This window comes from Heterodontus francisci, chromosome 13 (assembly GCF_036365525.1).
Source record: "Heterodontus francisci isolate sHetFra1 chromosome 13, sHetFra1.hap1, whole genome shotgun sequence".
Lineage (NCBI taxonomy): Eukaryota > Metazoa > Chordata > Chondrichthyes > Heterodontiformes > Heterodontidae > Heterodontus > Heterodontus francisci.
This window is the reverse complement of record NC_090383.1, coordinates 110,760,430-110,781,246: the sequence shown is the minus strand read 5'-3', so window position 1 is coordinate 110,781,246 and position 20,817 is coordinate 110,760,430. Positions and strand designations below refer to the sequence as shown.

At 44.8% G+C, this 20,817-nt stretch overlaps 1 protein-coding gene across 5 annotated transcripts in view; it reads right to left on the bottom strand.

Annotated features, from left to right (window-relative positions):
- The window catches only part of smyd3 (SET and MYND domain containing 3), a 737,952-nt gene that overhangs the window by 104,275 nt on the left and 612,860 nt on the right, over window positions 1-20,817 (bottom strand). For all 5 annotated transcript variants that reach the window (XM_068045419.1, XM_068045418.1, XM_068045420.1 and 2 more), the window contains one exon: window positions 9,295-9,397. In XM_068045419.1, coding sequence (XP_067901520.1) covers window positions 9,295-9,397 — 103 coding nt within the window. The remainder of the gene's footprint in view (window positions 1-9,294; window positions 9,398-20,817) is intronic.

The following is a 20,817-nucleotide window of genomic DNA, read 5'->3' as shown; positions in this document are numbered from 1 at the left end:
CTAGTCTTGGTAATGGTGCCATCGATTATCATTAAAAACCCATTGCATTCACTAATGCCCTTGGAAAGGAAATCTGCTGTCCTTTCCTGATCTGGCCTACATGTGACTGCAGACCCACAGCAATGTGGTTGACTCTTAACTGTCCTTTGAAATGGCCTAGCAAGCCACTCAGTTGTCAAGTGCAATTAGGGATGGGCAACAAATGCTGGCCGTGCCAGCGACGCCCACATCCCATGAAATAATTTTTTTAATAAGTTGCCACATGTGATGGCCACACTTGTAGCATCAATAAGCCTTCAGTTACATTATTGTGGATGCAAGGCGAGCATGCAAAACCACTGCACCACCCAGTCTCCCTGACTATCTTCCCCAATAATATGGTTTCCCCCGTATCTTAGCACCACTTGCTGCACCAAGCTAAAAGTTTATACTGCTCACACCAGCCATGTAGTTCCTCAGTGAAATTGTGCTAAATGAAGGTCAGTTTTATCCTCTGGCCCACAAGCAACAGGGTCAAGCTGTGCAATCTCATTTCACGTGCCACCTTGGCAGCCAAAAGACAGAAGGGATTTCCATTCCTTCCGTCAGGGCTGTATTCAAATCACAAGCACTACCGATGAAAGGATGAAAAGGTGAAACTGGGAACATTGCAAGAGGAGGAAGCCATTTCGCCCCTCAAGTCTGTTCTGCTGATTTTTGTCATTCTCCTGCTTCACCCTATAGCTTTGGTCAACAAAAACCTCAGATTTAAAATCAACATCAACTGCCATTGATGGAAAAGGCTTTTAAACTTCTATCACCCTTTCCCCACAAAAGTGTTGCCTAATTTCACTCTTGAAAAGGCTATGTCCCCGAGTCCAACACTCCTCACTATATAGAATATATATATAGTCCAACACTCCTCACTATATAGAATATATATATATATATATATATATATATATAGTCCAACACTCCTCACTATATAGAATATATATATAGTCCAACACTCCTCACTATATAGAATATATATATAGTCCAACACTCCTCACTATATAGAATATATATATATATATATATATATATATATAGTCCAACACTCCTCACTATATAGAATATATATATAGTCCAACACTCCTCACTATATAGAATATATATATAGTCCAACACTCCTCACTATATAGAATATTTATAGTCCAACACTCCTCACTATATAGAATATTTATAGTCCAACACTCCTCACTATATAGAAGTTCCAGTCTGAACCACGATATCAAGAGTTGATCATTACTGTGCCAGTTCACAATTCAGACACTGGTGAGAACTAGCTGGTAAAAGAGGGAAATGACAACACATCCTGTGGTTAGTGTCATGAAGACCCCACCTGCCAAGAATGAGGCATATTAATTTTGTCATACAAACATTAATTTTAAACCGTTGCTGGAAGGATGACTTGTTTAAACAGATCAGCAGCGGCTGGAAAACATTTGCATACTAAGAGACAGTGCCTGGAGACAATAGAACAGCTCCCTGATTCAATTAACCCAAACGGATTTTGATCACCAGACATTGACTGTGTAAGAAAGCCAGCATTCCAGGGTGTCTGCTAAGATCCACAAATGCAGGTGTTTGTTAAAACAGCTAGTTACATGATTAATCTGCTGGCCCAGGTTTTTGTTTGAACTGCTCACAGCACAGTTTGGGTCAGATTGCAACTGAATTTGGACGAAGACAGCCTCTCTCCTGGCTAGCTCTCTCTCTTTCTCTCTCATGAATCTCCGGACGCAATGAAGACACTTAAACCCCAAGAGAGAAAAGACTCCTACATCAAAACAAGTTTTAAAGCATGCACTGGGCCCCACTGAAATGGCAAGACTTAGCAGCAATCAAAGACCCTTTTCCTCTTTATTCTTTCTACTTTTTTGTCTCTATCTGCATGCGTGTTTATTGCATATGCATGCTTGCGTGGCCGCATCGCATATTCGTAGTCGTTAACCAAATTAGAGTTTAAGGTTAATAAACTTGCACCTTTCTTGTTTAAATCTAAGAAAAGCTGTCTGGTTGATTTCTTTGCCTTACAATTGGAGAGCAGTGAACAAGGATTCACTGAGGGAGAGCTAAAATAGTGTTTTAAAATTAAACACTGTTACGGTTAAACCAAGCAAAGGCTGAGAGGGAACCTGTGGACCCCTTTCTCACCAGGTCGTAACAACTGGTGTGCACTGCCCCGACAACCAGTGGCTACAGCAGCTTGGCAACAGGTGCCAGCACCGAAAACATCAACTTGGCAGCTTCACGTGTGGCATACAGAAGAACCTGCCTCTCAAGGATTGGCCTTCACAGCCATCAGCAAAGATGCACCAAGAGAAGACACCCCACCTAAATGGATTGTTTGCTGCGTATCCATTATTCTTCATAGATGGAAGGAAGCTGACCAACTGGTGAGAGTTTAGAGTCTACAAATAAAATAATTCTACCGAAAACCCTTAAACAGAGTTAGGCTTCCTCTTAAACGTGTGTTATCCTTTTTTTTAATTCATTCTTGTGATGCAAGTGTCTCTGCCAAGGTCAGCATTTAGTGCCCATGAATTGAGTGGCTTACTAGACCATTTCTGAGGGCAGTTAAGAGTCAACCACATTGCTGTGGGTTTTGAGTCGCTTACAGGCCAGACCTGGTAAGGTATGCCAATTTACTTCCCTAAAGGACATTAGTGAACCAGATGGGTCTTTGCAACAATACAGGAGTTTTTTTTTCAATGGTTGTTAATAAGACTAGCATTTTATTCCAGATTTATATATTAATTGCTTTTAAATTCCTCCAGCAGCTGTGGTAGGATTTGAACTCAAGTCATCACAGAACTAATCCAGGCCCCTGGATTACTACTCCAGTAACATTACCACTTTGCTACCGTCCTGATAAATCATAAATACAAAACATATTTTTTCTGAATGAGCTAACAGATTCCCCATGGCTTTGCTCACATTAGGTCAGATTAGATGGCATTTTATAACAATAGAACTGCAGTCTGCGCCTATTAATTCAACCGTTTTATTTCTTAGAGATTTGAATTATCCTGAAATTTGATTTAAGCAATTTACATAAAACAGCACAATGGGCTTTTAAAAAAAAAACTTAAGAAATTTGAGTCAAGTGAGTTAAGTTGAATTACCAGTAAGAGACCTTGTACCATTTAATGCACAAAGGATTATTCTGCTGAGACGGAGCACCGTTTACTTTGTCCTGTCCCTTTGAGGTCAGTTAGAGGTTAATTGCCATCTGCGAAGGGAATTTGCTCCCTCAGTTTCCAGCTCTGGGTCACATGAAATCAGCATGAAATTGCTGATTGTCTTTTAGTTCTCATCTTTATAGTTTTGACCTGTTTGAAGTGCAGCACATGACGTGGGAACCATTGAATGCTGTAGGCAAGATGGCTTCTCAAGCACATACCCTATGCAAGAGGCTGAAGGCTGGGCAGGAAACACGTATCACTCAGATGTCAACTCAGTGGGTAGCACCCTTGTCTCTGAGTCAGAAGGGCGTGGGTTCAAGTCCCACTCCAGAGACTTGAGCACAAAATCAAGGCTGACACTTCAGTTCAGCACTGAGGGAGTGCTGCAGTGTCAGAGGTACTGTCTTTGAGATGAGATGTTAAGATGAGGTCTTGTCTGGCCTGTCAGGTGGATGTATAAGATCCCATGGCACTATTTGAAGAGTAGGGATGTTCTCCCTGGTGTCCTGGCCAATAGTTATCCCTCAATTAACACCACTAAAAAATACAGATTATCTGGTCATTATCACTTTGCTGTTTGTGGGAGCTTGCTGTGTACAAATTGGCCACTGTGTTTCCTTCTTTACAACAGTGACTATACTTTAAAAAGTACTTCAGTGGCTGTAAAGTGCTTTGAGACATCCTGAAGTACTGAAAGGTGCTACACAAATGCAGGTTTTTCTTCAGCGAGCCATAGGGAAGAGCTGGACTGGCCATCAGTTCTTTAACAAATCCCTGACTGCACAGATATTTTTATTCGGCCAGCTTTCAGATGCAGGATTGTTCAATTCTGGCCCCATTAAAAGGCTTCACTCTTCACTGCTATGAAAGGTGAACACAAGGTCAGCCAAAACCTAAGGTCTTCACTGTAGAAATATCAGCACCGATTGCATTCATAACTGAGGCTGTAAAAGTTCAAAAGCAACGGGTGAGATCCTGCTGTGGCCAGCTATTAAGCGGTTTGTCAACACGCCCATCACCTTCCCTACTTCTCATCACACACTGTCTCTTGTGTGTGCATTATACAGGGGGAAGCCCGGTAAAGGCAGGTTCAGTATGTCCTTGACTGCAGGGAGTAACAGCCTGGCTGGCAGCCACCATGCACTTCATTATCTTGATAACAAAGGTAACTTGAGAGACAGCGTGAATTTTTTGCTTGATGATTGAAGGTAGGGTAATAGAGATTGTAAAGTGAAAAGATGGCCTGCTTCTTACCCACCAAGTAATTAAGGGCTCCGGCGACATAGTTTCCAGAGATAAACAGAACATGGTTTGTTGTTTTTAAATTCCATCCCATTTTTCTAGCTTTCACATCACTGGCCCTCCACTAAGGCAAAACGGCATGTTACCGCAGTGGTAGGAAATCCTCCACCCGCTGCCTAATGGAAAGACGGCCCCGCTTATTGTTAAATGGGTAATAGTTTGTGCTCAAGAGCGGCCTGTGGAAATTTAATTCAAATACTTTAACAGAGTGTGACTTCATGCTAACAATTCTGCCTCCCACCCCTTTTTTTGTATTCTGGGATGTGGGCGTTGCTGACCAGGCCAGCATTTATTTCCCATTCCTAATTGCCCTCGAGAAGGTGGTGGTGAGCTGCCTTCCTGAACCGCTGCAGTCCATGTGGGGTAGGTACACCCACAGTGCTGTTAGGAAGGGAGTTCCAGGATTTTGACCCAGCGACAGTGAAGGAACGGCAATATAGTTCCAAGTCAGGATGGTGTGTGGCTTGGAGGGGAACTTGCAGGTGGTGGTGTTCCCATGCATCTGCTGCCCTTGTCCTTCTACGTGGCAGAGGTCGCAGGTTTGGAAGGTGCTGTCTAAGGAGGCTTGGTGCGTCATTGGGTGTTGGTGGTGGAGGGAGTGAATGTTTGTGGATGGGGTGCCAATCAAGCGGGCTGCTTTGTCCTGGATGGTGTTGAGCTTCTTGAGTGTTGTTGGAGCTGCACCCATCCAGGCAAGTGGAGAGTTTTCCATCACACTCTCCTGATTTGTGCCTTGTAGATGGTGGACAGACTTTGGGGAGTCAGGAGGTGAGCCAGTGACCTGCTCTTGTAGCCATGGTATTTATATGGCTACTCCAGTTCAGTTTCTGGTCAATGGTAAACCCCCAGGATGTTGATAGTGGGGGATTTAGCCGCCATTGAATGTCAAGGGGAGATGGTTAGACTCTGTCTTGTTGGAGATGGTCATTGCCTTGCACTTGTGTGGCACGAATGTTATTTGTCACTTATCAGTCCAAGCCTGGATATTGTCCAGTTCTTGTTGCATTTTTACACGGACTGCTTCAGTATCTGAGGAGTCGCGAATGCTGCAGAACATTGTGCAATCATCAGTGTATATCCCCACTTCTGACCTTATGATTGAAGGAAGGTCATTGATGAAGCAGCTGAAGATGGTTGAACTTAGGACACTACCCTGAGGAACTCCTGCAGTGATGCCCTGGAGCTGAGATGATTGGCCTCCAACAACCATAACCATCTACCTTTGTGCTAAGTACGACTCCAACCAATGGAGAGTTTGCCCCCTGATTCCCGTTGACTCCAGTTTTGCTAGGGCTCCTTGATGCCATACTCAATCAAATGCTGCCTTGATGTCAAGGGCAATGACTCTCACCTCACCTCTTGAGTTCAGCTCTTTTGTCCATGTTTGAACCAAGGCTGTAATGAGGTCAGGAGCTGAGTGGCCCTGGCGGAATCCTAACTGAGCATCAGTGAGCAGGTTATTGCTAAGCAAGTGTCGCTTGATAGCACTGTCAACGACATCTTCAATTACTTTATTGATGATCGAGAGTAGATTGATGGGGTGGTAATTGGCCGGGTTGGATTTGTCCTGCTTTCTGTATACAGGACATACTTGGACAATTTTCCACATTGTCGGGAAGATGCCAGTGTTGTAGCTGTACTGGAACAGCTTGGCTAGGGGCACAGGTCTTCAGTGCTATTACTGGAATGTTGTCAGGGCCCATAGCCTTTGCAGTATCCAGTGCCTTCAGTCGTTTCTTGAAAGCACACAGAGTGAATCAAATTGGCTGAAGACTGGCATCTGTGATGCTGGGGACTTCAGGAGGAGGCAGAGATGGATCATCCACTCAGCACTTCTGGCTGGAGATTGCTGCAAATGCGTCAGCCGAACAGCACCCCCCACCCCGCCCAATCTGTCCCTCCTCACTACTTTTGTCATTCTGGTTTTTACCCTCTTCTGGGGCCAACCATCATTCTGCGGCTGTGAGGTGGGAATCTGCTCCCACACTGTACCATGGCTGATCCAAGAAGCAAGGAAAGGTGGGCTGTGGCGATTCGCCATCCAAGAATACCTTTCCCCCCACTCCCAGGGAGAATCATTAAGGCTTCATGAGTCAAATCAAAGGTGTGAAGAAGCCCCTTCTTAGAGTCATAGAGAGATACAGCACTAAAACAGGCCCTTCGGCCCACCGAGTCTGTGCCGACCCTCAACCACCCATTTATACTAATCCTACATTAATCCTATATTCCCTACCACATCCCCACAATTCTCCTACCACCTACCTACACTAGGGACAATTTACAATGGCTAATTTACCGATCAATCCACATGTCTTTGACTGTGGGAGGAAACCAGAGCACCCAGCAGAAACCCACGTGGTCACAGGGAGAACTTGCAAACTCCACACAGGCAGTACCCAGAACCGAACCCGGGTCGCTGGAGCTGTGAGGCTGCGGTGCTAACCACTGCGCCACTGTGCCATACCCTTACCAGAAGTGCAGATGCACTATCAAGCTGCAGCACTCCTGTGGTTTTATTATCAAAACCAAACCAAAGGAAGTTATGTTAAACCTTTATAAACCATTGGTTAGGCCTCAGCTGGAGCATTGTGTTCAATTCTGGTCATCACATTTCAGGAGGGATGTACAAGCCTTGGAGAGAGTGCAGAGGAGATTTTACTAGAATGCTCAGGGGGATGAGCGATTTCAGTGTGGAGAGATTTGGAGCAGCTGGGATTATTCTCCTTAGAGCAGAGAAGGTAAGTGGTGATTTAATAGAGGTGTTCAAAATTACGAAGGGTTTTGACGGAGTTAATAAAGAGGAACTGTTTCCACTGGCAGGAGCATCACTAATCAGACAACACAGATTTAAGACAATTGGCAAAAGAACCAGAGAAGTGATGAGATTTTTTATAACGCAGCGAGTTACGATGATCTGGAATGCACTGTCTGAAAGGGTGGCGGAAGCAGATTCAACAGGAGCTTGCCGAAGGGAATTGGATAAATATTTAAAAAGGAGAAATGTGGAGGGTGATGGGGAAAGAGCAGGGGAGTGACTCTGATTGGGCGGCTCTCTCAAAGATTGGCCTCCTTCTGTACTGAATGATTCCATGATGATTCTATAAAACACACTCCCCTACTGTTCCCAGTGGTATTTAATGATAATGGTGTGATAGTGACCAATATTGCAGATGGGCCCATTTATGGCGAAATGATTGAGCTGCTGTTGCTACTTTGAGCAAACACATAAAAGCCTCTGAGTGACAAGCTCTTCATTTCGAGCGCCTGAGCTGAGAATGTTCATTTCCTTCCCCTGAATCACACTGAATGATCCATTCCAAACATCGCTGGGTCATGTTTTGGGAAAGTGAGGTGGGAGTGGGTGCTGCTTTGTCCCATACAAACACTTTGACTTTTCCCAACCCCAGGAAAGCACGGCTGTTCCAAGACGATGAGCTTTTCATGAGCTACACTGCCTGAGTACATCACTTTACCGGCCGGTAAGAAGTTATATCTATTGTATTTATGGCATAAGTTATCTCTGTAGCCCAAGCTTCAGGTCAAAATTAAGTCCCAAATACAAAAAAAAACTATTAGCGTTTAACACAAACCATGCAACATATAACCTCTCTTTAACCTCGTTCTTGGCACCCACAGAAAACAAAAATCAAGATCGTGTAACAATGGTGGGTGTATTAGCAGGAAGTGCTCGATATGGGTCGTTTCTCAGTGAGGGAATCACTAACAATGTTAACTATATCAAAGATGGTGCTATTTCAGAGATAGTGAAGGGCTACTTATATTGTAAAAGCAGAATTGGAAAAGTGCTCGCCTTCTTTGGTCGTACAGGATTGTGTGGATAATTCCCCTCTGATACCCGTTAAAATTGGCTGTCCACTCCCATAAAGTGAGAACAGGGTTATTTAATCATTTTCATGATTATGATAGTTTTTAATTTTTATCCTCTGGCCATTGCTGGTGATGTTTTATTTATAATAGCAACGGTAACTTTGCTCTGCCTCAATGTGGGCCAGAATTTCATTGAGGTCAAAGGTAAATGAAAGAGATAACTGCTCAACAATCCCAAATTATGGAGAGATTCTACAACCTAACCTAGACGTGAGGAGAGTCTGGGTGCTTTATAGCAAGTCAGAGTCTGCTGGTCATCTGTTTAAATCGTGTGTTTTCAAAGATTTATGTTGAAATATGTTCTCTAAATGGCTCCACCATTGGTGGCTATGCCTTCAGTCTAGGCCTTGGAATTCCCTCCCTAAACTTCTCTGCCTCTCTTTCCTCCTTTAAGACACCCATTAAAACCTACCTCTTTGACCAAGCTTTTGGCCAGCTGACTAAAATCGCCTTATGTGGCTCGGTGTCCAGTTTTGCTTCATAACGTTCCTGTGGAGCTCCTTGGGACATTTTAGTGCGTTAAATAAGCTATATAAATACAAGCTGTTGTTCCAAATGACAAAGGCCAATTAGGGCCCAGGCAGCTGAAGGCACAGCCACCAATGATGGAGCCAAGGGAATCGGGGGATGCACAAGAGGCCCGAATCAGAGGAGCGCAGAGATTTCCGAGGATTGTAGTGCTGGAGGAGATTACAGAGATAGGGAAGGGAAAGGTCATGGAGGGATTTGGACACAAGGATATGCATTTTAAAATTGAGGTGCAACTGGACCAGGAGCCAATGTACGTCAGCAAGCACATGGGTGATGGGTGAAGGGGACTTGCTGTCTGTTAAGTTACAAGCAGCAGAGTTCCTTCAACACCTTCACTTGCAGACATTATCATATAATAAATTACCTCTTCATTGGCTTGAATCTGTCGAACTGCGTGAAGCTGGAGTTGCTTTCCTTCAAAGACAATCACACAGTTCGGGTCACAGCTGTGGTTCAACAGAGACATGCTGTAAAAGACAACCATTTGCATTAGTTCATTGTGACAACCTATGCCCACTTTACTTTAGAATTCCTGAAAGGCAGATTATCTTTGGAGATTACACCAAATCCCTCAAAAACATTATTAATAATTTGTCATGTTTCAAAAACAAAATCTCCCAAAATGCCGTACTTGAGCTGCTATTATCCACAACATAAATTAACTTTCTCTTCCAGGTCAAAAGTCAATTGTGTTCTTTTTTGAAGCCCTAAGAAAACAATCACAAGGTTAGTCATTACCACATGGCCAAGAGAAAATCTTCAGTTTGCTATTGGCAGCTAATCGTCTCAGTATTCTGTGCCGAGGTGCCCACTTCAGAATTAAACACACTCCAAAGCAAGTGGCTGGGTTTTGAGGTAATTTGATAAAAAGCCTTCTACTGTGACAGTGCAGGAATGGTTGGCTAATCTGCTAGGGTTGGACATAAGCAGATGGTTTTGGAAGAAACAATTAATGCAGTGTTGAGAAATCAGCCTATCAGAAATCAGCCTATCAAAAATCAGCCAAATGTGGAAATTGGAGACTTCAAAAATATGTCATAACAAGCGCACAATCTGTTAGTGCTGTTTTTTCTTGATGAATTCTTGTGCTCATCAACTTGAAGAATATTAGCACTGGGGGATGGATACAAGTTCTCACTTCTAACATCCAACAGCTGGAAGGAGACAGTGGTGTAATGGCAATGATCCAATCCAAGCTAATAATCCAGAGGCTCAGGCTACTATCCTGGGAGCATGGGTTCAAATCCCACCATGGCAGCTGGTGGAATTTAAATTCAATTAATATATTCAATTTATCAATAAAAATCTGGAATTGAAAGCTAGTCTCAGTAATGGTGCACTGAAATTATCAATTGTCATAAAAACCCATCTGGTTCACTAATGTCCTTTAGGGAAGGAAATCTGCCATCCTTACCTGGTCTGGCCTACATGCGGTTGACTCTGAAATGACCTAGCCTAATTGTCAAGGACAATTAGGGATGGCAACAAATGTTAGCCTTGCCAGTCATGCCCCATGAAAAAAGAAAAAAAAGCTGTTAAGCACTGCTAACTCTCAGGTGGACATAAAAGATCCTATGGCACTATTTTGAAGATTAGGGGAGTTCTCCCTGGTGTCCTGGCCAATAGTTATCCCTCAAATCAACATAGAAAAAAAATTATTTGGTCATCATCACATTGCCATTGATGGGAGCTTGCTGTGTGCAAATTGGCTGCCACATTTCCTACATTATAACAGTTCAAAAGCCCGTCACTGGCTGTAAAGTGCTTTGGGACGGCTTGAAAGGCGCTAAATAAATACATGAATTTATTTTATAGAAAAGCTTTTTCAGCTGGTGAGGCTAGACAGCAGGCAAGATGAGAAGCCCTGGTTGATTTTTCACTGTCTAACCCTGAGGCCATTTTTGATGCATGTCAGAGACTTGTGAACTCAGCACTGACCGGGCACTGAACTCGAGTCCTTCTCATTCTACCTGCTTCCATCACGCATGGGAATAAATTCGCTTAGCCATCAAGTCAGATGCATGTTTTTAAGTTCGAGGTGCCTGGAGACAATTTGCCAAGTTGAGGGCATCACATAAATGTTTGTGGGTGGTCTAACTTACTCAGAGTTCTACTTGAACAGAAGCCACTGCACATAACAGCAGCAATTTCTACCTGGCCTTACATTCATTCACTGAAGGAGGGCCGGTTTCCCTTTCAACACAGGTATTCCTGTGTAAATGGGCATAAGGGAGGAAAAAACCACACTAAGATTCAATAAAAGCAAGATACTGCAGATGCTGGAAATCTGAAACAAAAACAAGAAATGCTGGAAATACTCAGCAGGTCTGGCAGCATCTGTGGAGAGAGAGAGGCAGCGTTAACGTTTCAGGTCAGTGACCCTTCACCAGAACTGTTCGTTCACTCTGCTTCTCTCTCTACAGATGCTGCCAGACCTGCTGAATACTTCCAGCATTTCTTGTTTTTATTACATTAAGATTCAAAGTGGGTATTTTTCCATTGAGGGCAGGCAGGTCGTGGTTGAGCTTTACTTCATCTCAGTAACTTTCTCACTTTCCAGCACCATGTTTCATATTCAAGTCACATCCAAATATAGGGCACATCCCTTGCGAATGCAGGTTACAAACGGCATTTTATATTCCGTCAATTAGAATTGAAAGCAGCCATTAATTATCTAAACCCCAAACAGTAAAATCCATGTAATCCATTTAACTGAGGCTTAGCACTGTTGAATTCATTAGCAGCGCTGTGTAAATACAAATTCCCTCTCCTTTTTTACATAATAGCTGTGATAACAAAGGACTTCAGCGTGCAGTGATGTGCCTCAAGGAGCAGAGAGAGAATTCAGAGCTGAAGGAACAACAACAACCCAATGATAAGGGCACCTGCCAGCCAATTTGGACTGTATTTATTTGCACCTTGCCTTTTCCCGCTCTTGATTGATGCAGTAAACCCCATACTGAGCAAGACTGATAAGCATAATGCGTGTAATGTGTGTCTTGAAGATCAAAGCTGCACAGCACTGTCATTCCACCCAGCGTACTGCATACTGCGTGTACATTATTACCTTGACAACGCACCGCTGGATTTTCCTACTGAAATGAATGCATCTCAGATATGCAGCCATCAGGTCAACAGTGCGAGCCTGCGTTTCCCAAATCCCTTCACAGATGTTAACTCCCTCACTGCTAAGAGTTAGTTGATTAACTCCCAGTAGCTAATTTTAGAGAAAAAAAAGAATTTGCATTTTCTATAGTGTCTTCCACAACCTCAGGACATCCCGAAGCTTTACAGCCAATGAAGTGCGCTTGAAATGTAGTGACTGATGTAATGTAGGAAACACAGCACCAATTTGCGCACAGCAAGCTCTCACAGACAGAAATGTGATAATGACCAGACAATCTGTTTTTTCATGATGTTGATCGAGGGATAAATATTGGCCAGGACACCGGGAAGAACTCCACTGCTCTTCTTCGAAATAGTGCCCTGGGATCTTCAGTGTCTGCCTGAGAAATAAATAGGGCCTCAGTTTAACATCTCATCCATCTCTAGTCATGGTTATTACAGTTTAGCATTTCTCTCTCCTTCCTGCAGAATACCTAATTGACTGTAAAGCTCTTTGGGACATCCAAGTTCTAATTATTAAAGTGGAGGCTCGTTTTGATCAATTTGAGCAGTGTTTTTGTCGCACTGATTTCAGTGAGGACACCGTGGATAGCGTACCTGACACCAGGCAGGTATGTGGTAATCCGGGGCACTGTTTACGATGGTGAAGACAGTCTGGTTCAATGGTGAGAGAGATTTGGAGGACTACAACGACCACTAGGGCTGACATGTTTTGACACTCTGCGAGTTAACGCCTAATGAGTAGGAAAACCCGAGCTGGACGAGCAATGACAAGTGATCAGTGCCAGTTAAACTCCTCCGTTCAACCTGCACACACGTGAGGTAAGCCTTGGGTGTGGCCAATCTTGGAAACCAACTTCCCAGCCTTAGGTAAGTGAGTGTGCTCCTAGCAGAAGAGCAGTATGCATTTCTTATCAGACGAGAGGATTCATTGGTTGCTTTGAAGCTTCAATAAGCATGGAAAGTTTGCTTCATCTTACAGATCACTCTTACATCATGGCGATTGTAACCTGAACGTGGCAGCTGAGTGGCCATATTGCCTGGATAATATACGTCATATTTCAACTCTGCTTGTGTTGCGGCTCATGGCTTGCTTAGCTCGAGCACTCCTACCTATTAGAGCCTTAACTTCCAGCGTGTGAAGCGGTCCAGCTCCAGTGATGGATTTAATCCTCCAAGTCCCGCCAGTGATTGGGCTGCCTGGACAATTATTTCATGGTGCACCCACCCTGCAGCAGTTCTTGTAGGAATCCTGCTGCTGTGCCACTCCCGCTTAGCAGTGCCAACTCATGTCTTGGGGAAGAATGTGGGCAGCGAGCGCCACCAACACTTTGTACACCTGCATGACTGCAGCAACTGATTTACTCAAACTCTCATCGTGAGCTCTGTTAAAGGAGAGACAAAATGAGTCTGCACTCATCCACCTGGTGAAATCCCAATCTCAGATGAGCTCTCAGAGCCAGGCGAAGGCCAAGCATTTGTCCTCAGAGTGGACGTAAAGTTCCAGGGCAAGTCATCTCAGCATACTTTCAGCCAGCAGGCAACAATGACTAAAAGTCTAAGAACAGGTCACTTAGGGGCCTTCCTTCTTGGCCTGTGGGGACAGGAAATGGCTTGCAAAAGCCAAAATAAAAAAGTGAAATCATTAACTGACAAAAAAAAAATTAAAACTCCAAGTAGCAGACTAACCTTTCAAATGTAAGGGTTTGATTTGGCAGTTTGGAGTATTGAATGTTTGGACTGTATTTGGCTGTGAACGTTCATCACTCGGCTGCAGCAGCAATGTAGTGCAGGGGACAGCTGCCTCTTTACAGAGTCTGGAGCCTTTGCTCATGAAATATCCAAGGAGTGACACTGGCCAACGGCAGGAACGTAACATGGGCTGATGGCAAATCGGCAGCCCCTTCCACAATGGGAAAGGAACTCAGGCACAGTGTAATACTGGCTGTCGACTTACTGCCAGCCTATTTTATGCTCCTGGCAGTGGCCAACTTCACTGCCCCCACCAACCCCCGCAGTCCTGTAGAAAGATGATCATTTTTATTGAAAATAGAGCAATTAAAGGAATGCTGATCAGGATATTCCTCATTCCCTAATTCCGCACCAAAATGTACTATTTGGTGGATATATTCATATTCTTTAAAAAAAAAGCACCTCTAGCTGCCAACATTCTTTTCTCAGTTTGCAAGCTCTCCAAAAAAACTGCTAACCTTAGTCAGCTTTAGCACTGATTGATTGCAAGATGCAGGCATGATGAGTGCTGCCATTGGCTCTCAGCCGGAGAGAGACGCAGCTCCACTCCGGTGGCCCAGCAATTTCACCTCGGTTGCACTTGGTGCGTTTTCTACAGCTCATGTTACTCCTTACACAGACATTCTCTCGCCTATACTGGACACTTGCCCAACCCTGCTTTTGAATAAGGGGCGTGGCTTAACCAACACAATCCATTGGAGAAGCAAACATGCACGACCTCTCCCTTCCCAAAAAATAAACCATGTTAGACCAATTGCCGAGTATAAATATTACACAGTTCTACACGCACACTTAGAAAAGATCTTACTTTATCTCCATGAAATTTAGAAGCGTAGCATTTCCTCCTGTTTCTTCAAATGCATTATTATTTGTTTTTCTAGATTATGTGCTTATGCGCATACAGCTGGTAAGGGTATAGGTCAGGAGATTTCCATTCACCGTACATGATATTTAACATGGCAGATGTTTGCCACGCGTTCAGATAGATTCCTGAGAAATGCACCCAATTATAACCATTCTTATCTCACATCTGTAACTCTCACACCCAGCCTCCCTCAAGCTTCTGCCTGAGAGAAAATAAGTTACAAAAGTTTCCATGTTCTTTGACTTGCCAGACACATTGGGCTGAATTTTCCCTTTCGTGTCATGTGCCCGCTATCAGGCTGATTTCTAGGATGCGAACTCGGAGATGGCGGGCAGCCTGAGGATGCAGGAAGACCAGAGAACCCGACGTGAAGGGCGGCCAGCTGACCTGCTCCGAATGCTGTGTGTTTCTGAGGTGAAACGAGAAGGAGAGGGCGGCAGAAGATGGAGATGCCATACTGCTGACGGGACTGGCAGCCAGTTCCTCAAGACCGGCACAATCTGGTGGGTCGGTCTGCAGGTAACAAGCAAACAATTGCAAGCATTCGTCTGTGGATGCCCTGAGGTTCACCAATCTTGTCCTTTAAAGTAATCACTGTACATGAATCTTAAGGAGCTCCGACCTCCCGCTCTGCTCCTGTCTCATGTGAGTAGACGAGCTGCAGACACAGTAGTGCGGGGGGACGGGGGGTCCAGTGTGATGCCGGCAACATTCCAAAGCCTTCCAAAAATACCCGCTAATTGCCTCCATAATTACCTTCATTGGCTTCCAGCTGCTGCCTGGCGGGTTGCCATCACCACTAGAGAAAAATATCGCTCCGGTGATAGTGCAAGGAGGGGGGTACACATCAGGGAGCTGGCCCTAATGCATTCTTTTGCCATTTTCCCGACCACCCCCCTCCCCCAAACCTGCCGCCAAGTGCCTCCTCCCATTATCAGAACCATAACTTAGGAACTTATGAACCAAACAATTTTCACACCCCGAAAGAATGAGGCAGCCGTGAAAGGAATTCCTCACTGACTTCCATGTGAGACACACCTAGGTAGGACAGTGAATATTGGAACATTGGGCAGAAGAGAGCGCACACGAGTAAAGGAACCCACTGGTGTCCCTTCCATTTAAATTGAAGGGAAATCCATTGTGCTCCTTTCCAGGCATGTGCTCGACCTGCCCAATTTTCTGATATTTACTGCTCTCGGGATATCCAGTGCACCTGGACACAGGCCCAGGAAAACCTATCTCCCCTAATGGGACAGGCAAAGTTCCTCCACTCTGCTACTCTGGTCAAGATGGCAGACTTGCTAGAGAAAGCTGAGGATCTCGATGCTTGGTCATCATTTGGTTCCAGAGTGAAGAGCTCAGATTATTCCCAATCCCAACACTGTGATTCTCATGTCTTGAAACCCAATTAGGATGAGATAATGCTGCAGTGTCAAGATTTACCCAAATAGTTTCTTGATGCCTGCTGGCTGTCCCTCAACTGCCCCAATATCACTATAAAACTGATACAAAGTCGTAATAACATTTTAACTAGGTCATTGGCGACCCTGCATTAATTATCCCTAGTGCAGTTTGGACACTATATAAATACAAGTACTTCCTTCATAGAAATGCACCGGTGTGGCTGGACAACAAGCAAGAGAAGGAGCCCTGGTTGATTTTCCACTGTCTCACCCTGAGGCCACTTTCGATGAGTGTCTGAGACTCGCTAACTCAGCACTGATTAGGCATTGAACTCAAGTCCTTCTCGTTCTCCATGCTTCCATCACTCATGGGAATAATGTCACTGAGCCATCGTCTAAGCTGCACGTTTTTAACTTGAAAATGCATGTGGGCCTTCAGCTAAGTTAAGGGTGTTGCATCAAATGCAGGTTGTTGTGAACACTTGTTATGGTCAGGTGGGAAATGATAGGGGTGGTTTTTCCCTTTTCACCTCTCAACTGACCAAAGACAGTATTTTTATTGGAAATGTGTTTTAATCCCTGAGCAGGTTAATGGTCAACAAACAGACAAATGACAGGTTTTCTCGTAGGTTTAAAGAAAGGGAAATGTTTATTCAACAACACCTAAAAACATTTGAAACTTCACCCACACTCACAGAGATACACACACACAAGAAAAGATAGAGATTAAAATATAACATGCATTTAGGTCTGATGGTTTTTAAAACAGTTCACTGTAAACCTGGCGTTCTTCCCTGGTTGGAGGGAGGAGGTGAAGATTTAAAAAACGGTGCAGGCCTGTTTTTCCTTTTCCCCAGTTCATTGAAAACGAAGCTTGGAATGTTTCAAGAGGCCGAATGCGTTGTTGCAGACTTTGTTTTGTTGTATCTCAGTCACAGTTCAATGTCGAAAACCATGGTACGATTTCTCAGGAATGGAGTTCAATGCCCCTTCCAGTCACTACCCACTTGTAGTTTAAAGATGGTGATCTTATGCAGGGCGCTTCTTCTGCTGGAACAGATGAAATCTCTCTCTCTTCCTGGTTTTCTGTCCTTGTCTAGACGCCCAGCATATTCAATTATTAAGCTCCTCATCAGACCCCTGGTTTCTGTCATGTGACCATGGTTTCTCTTTACCACCGTCAACATAAACAGTGAGCTGGCACAGTGTTGGATCTGCTCGTCAATGGTGGTCTTTTGAGAGAGGTGGCTGCCATGGTACGGGAAGTGCTCAACATATTCCAAAGTCTCTCCTTCAACATATACGGGAGGTGGGATATTTGGCTGACCAGGTGTGGGTTGACATATGAGTTTTGTTTTGGCAACGTTCAAGGACAGGCTGAATCTCTCGTATGCAGAATAGAAGAGATGGAGAGCGGTTGCAAATCTGGTGCAGAGTGGGCAACAACACTGCAGTCATGTATGTCTATGGTGGTCAGTTTAGTTTTGGCATGGAGGCAACTGAGGTTAAAGAGTTTTCCATCTAGGCTGTATTTAATACTCACACCAGAGGACAGCTGATCTTTCATGAGATGAATAGCCACTGTCAGATAAATTGTAAATAGTATGGGGGCTATCACACAGCCTTGCTTGACTCCAGTCTGGATTTTGAAGGCATCTGTTTCAGATCTCCAACTCAAGACAGTGCAGTCATATCATCATGGAGCAATTGCAGGACTGTGATGAAGTTTCTTGGACATCCAAATCGTTGGAGCACAATCCACAGAGCCTCGTGATTTACTGAGTCAAATGCTTTGGTCAGGTCAATGAATGCAAAGAAGAGTTCCTTGTGTTGTTCTCGACATCTTCCTGGATTTGTCAGGCAACAAAGACCATGTCGGAGGGTCCTCTGGAAGGTCTAAAGCCACTCTGTGTCTCTGGGAGGATTTCCTCAGCCACTGGAAGTAGGCGATTCAGGAGAATGCATATCAGTATTTTCCCTGCTATGGACAAGACGGAAATACCTCGATAGTTTCCAAAGCATGATTTAGCTCCCTTCTTGAAGATAGTTACAATTGTCGCATTCCTGAAGTCAGGGGCGGGGTGGGGGAGAAAGAGTTCTTCTTCCTCCCATCCTACAAGTCTGTAGGATGAGTGCATGGAGTGTCAAAGTGAGCAAAAGTCCACCAGCTTTGAAGACCTCAGCTGGAACACCATCGGGGCCGCAGGCTTCGTTGTTTTCATCCGTTTGAATGCTTGTTGTAACTCTCACATCAAAGGTGGTTCATCCATGGATTCTACCACAGGATACTGCGGGATAGCCTGAAGAACATCAGCTGCCACTGTGGATTCACAGTTGAGGAGTTGTTGAAAAAGTCTTTCCAGCATTGACAGATGGCATTGTCATTCTTAAGAAGAGAGACACCTTCCTGTGAGCGAAGGGGACTTTGTCCATTTGACCTTGGTCTATAGACGGTCTTGGTGGCTTCAAAAAAGCTTTGCAGGTCATGATGGTCGGCATATTGTTGAATCTCTCAGGCTTTCTCTTCCCACTACTTGTCCTTTATCTTCCGGATTTGTCTCTGGGTGTCAGCCTTGAAGACCTCTGCAAGTCCTAGTGCAGTTGTTGTCACCACGCTCCTGTACTGCAGTGAGACCTAGACTGTGTATCAGCGACACATAAGAGCTATAGAAATTCCATCAGCAGTGCCTCCGCCGCATCCTCTGGATTCAATGGGAGGACCGTCAAACAAATGCTAGTGTACTGCTGTAAGCCAGCTCCACAAGCATTCAGACAAAACTCCTGTAAAACCAACTTCAATGGACTGGACACTGTGCCCGGATGGCTTAAAACTGTTTCCCCGCCAGGTCCTTTCTTCTCAACTCTCAGAGCCCTTTCCAAGAGAGGACAAGGAAAATGCTTCAAAGACACTCTGAAGCTCTCTTTGAAGCACGGCAGCATTGACATTGATGACTGGGAGGAGCTTGCTACCAATTGTTCAAAATGATGACAACTTGTCCATCAAGCAGCGTCATGTTTTGAGTCCAAACGCCTTAATGACGAGGCAGAGCGGCAGCAGAGAAGCAAAGAAATGGAAGCAAATCCTGCACTTCGAATCCCACTACCAAATGGGACGTCCTGCCCCATGTGCCCAAAGATCTGCGGGTTAAGAATTGGCCTGTTCAGTCACCTGAAGACCCATGGCAGAAACTTGCGACCTTGAGTCGATGCCATCCTCGAATCGAGGGAAAGCCAAAAACGACAACATAAACAGTGTCTGACGGTGGGGCTATTGTTAGATGATGGGGTCTGGGTGTCACCCATCTTCATTCCATTTTGATAAAGTTAAGTTTTTTCACACCCATTCATTTGAGTTTGAATTTGGAGACACCATGTCTGCCATCCATTGTTAATCCAATTTATTGAGGAGAGGTAGCCATTAACACAGAATGGACCATTTACATTTTAATGCCTTCTGCAAGGCTGGTCCAGACATGAAGATTGACTCAGGGTTCTTGTAGTTTCTATGTGTTTTGGCAGTACAGGATAAAATCACCTGACCTCTTGACTCCATCTTGTTTTGCAGGAAAAGTGTCCATTTTTGGGCTTGTTTTATAAATTCATTGGGCTGAAATTTATACTTCTGCCGCCGTAATCGGTGGCGGACGTAAACAGTGGCGGCCTGCCCACATGGGCCGCACATCGCGGAGCTGCCGTGATATTAAACGCGGTGGCTCATTTAAATAGCCAGGTCGAACCGCCCATCCCGAAGACGTGGGGGGGCGGGAGGTCCATCACCACAATGGCGTCAGCTGCCTTTGAGCAGGCACTGACGCCATTTTTAAAGGGCTCTGAACCCCACATTTCAATTTAAATATTTAAAGAGATAGTGATTTTAAAAGATTAATTAAATTGATCCTGGCCCTCCCACCCTCCACCCCCCCCCAATAACCATAGGATTAATTACCTGCCCGCTCCCCCCCGCAAAACACTTACCTTGTGCAACTGACTCCCCCCCCTCCCAATGTTTACAACCTTTAAACTTCACCCCTCCCCACCATCCCCTACACCATTGAAATGACTGACGCCGCTCACTCCCCCCCCACCCCCCCACCAGTGTTCCATCTCGGGGAACCGAAGGCGCAGGAGTGCCAGCCACCGGCATCAATATCGCTCCGGGACAGACGGCGGGAGCTGGAAGGTAATTTATTCGGTCATTTACATTATTTTACATATTTAAATTTGGCTCCCGTCGCCGAGCAGTGGGGGCTCAGTCATGAGGCCTCGCCGCTGCCAGCATCATTGGGCCAGGTATTCCCAGCGTCGAGGCCTCTGCCAAAGGCATTTTCCGCAACCCCCACCCCACCACCCCGCTGTCACGACCCTGGATGTCCAGGGGGGGATCTGTAAAATTCAGCTCATTATCTACTTCATAACTTCTCCATGCGTGAGCATGACATGGAGATAGTTTACCTTACTCAGCCTTGTACTGGGGTGGGATGCCATTGACAAACACATCAGCAGCAGTTTTTACATGACCTTACACATCTTCAATCACTGAAGAAGGGACTGTTGCCACCTCAACTTTGGCATTCCTGTGTGAAGGGGGCAGAATATGGAGGGAAAAAAAGCCCCATTCCATCGAACAGACGTTGATATACTGGTGAGAATTCAGAGAAGAATGACAAGGCTGATTCTCGGTCTTTGGACAGTAAGTTATAGAGAGCAGTGAGAGTTGAGCTAGTTTTTAAACAGGGAAGAG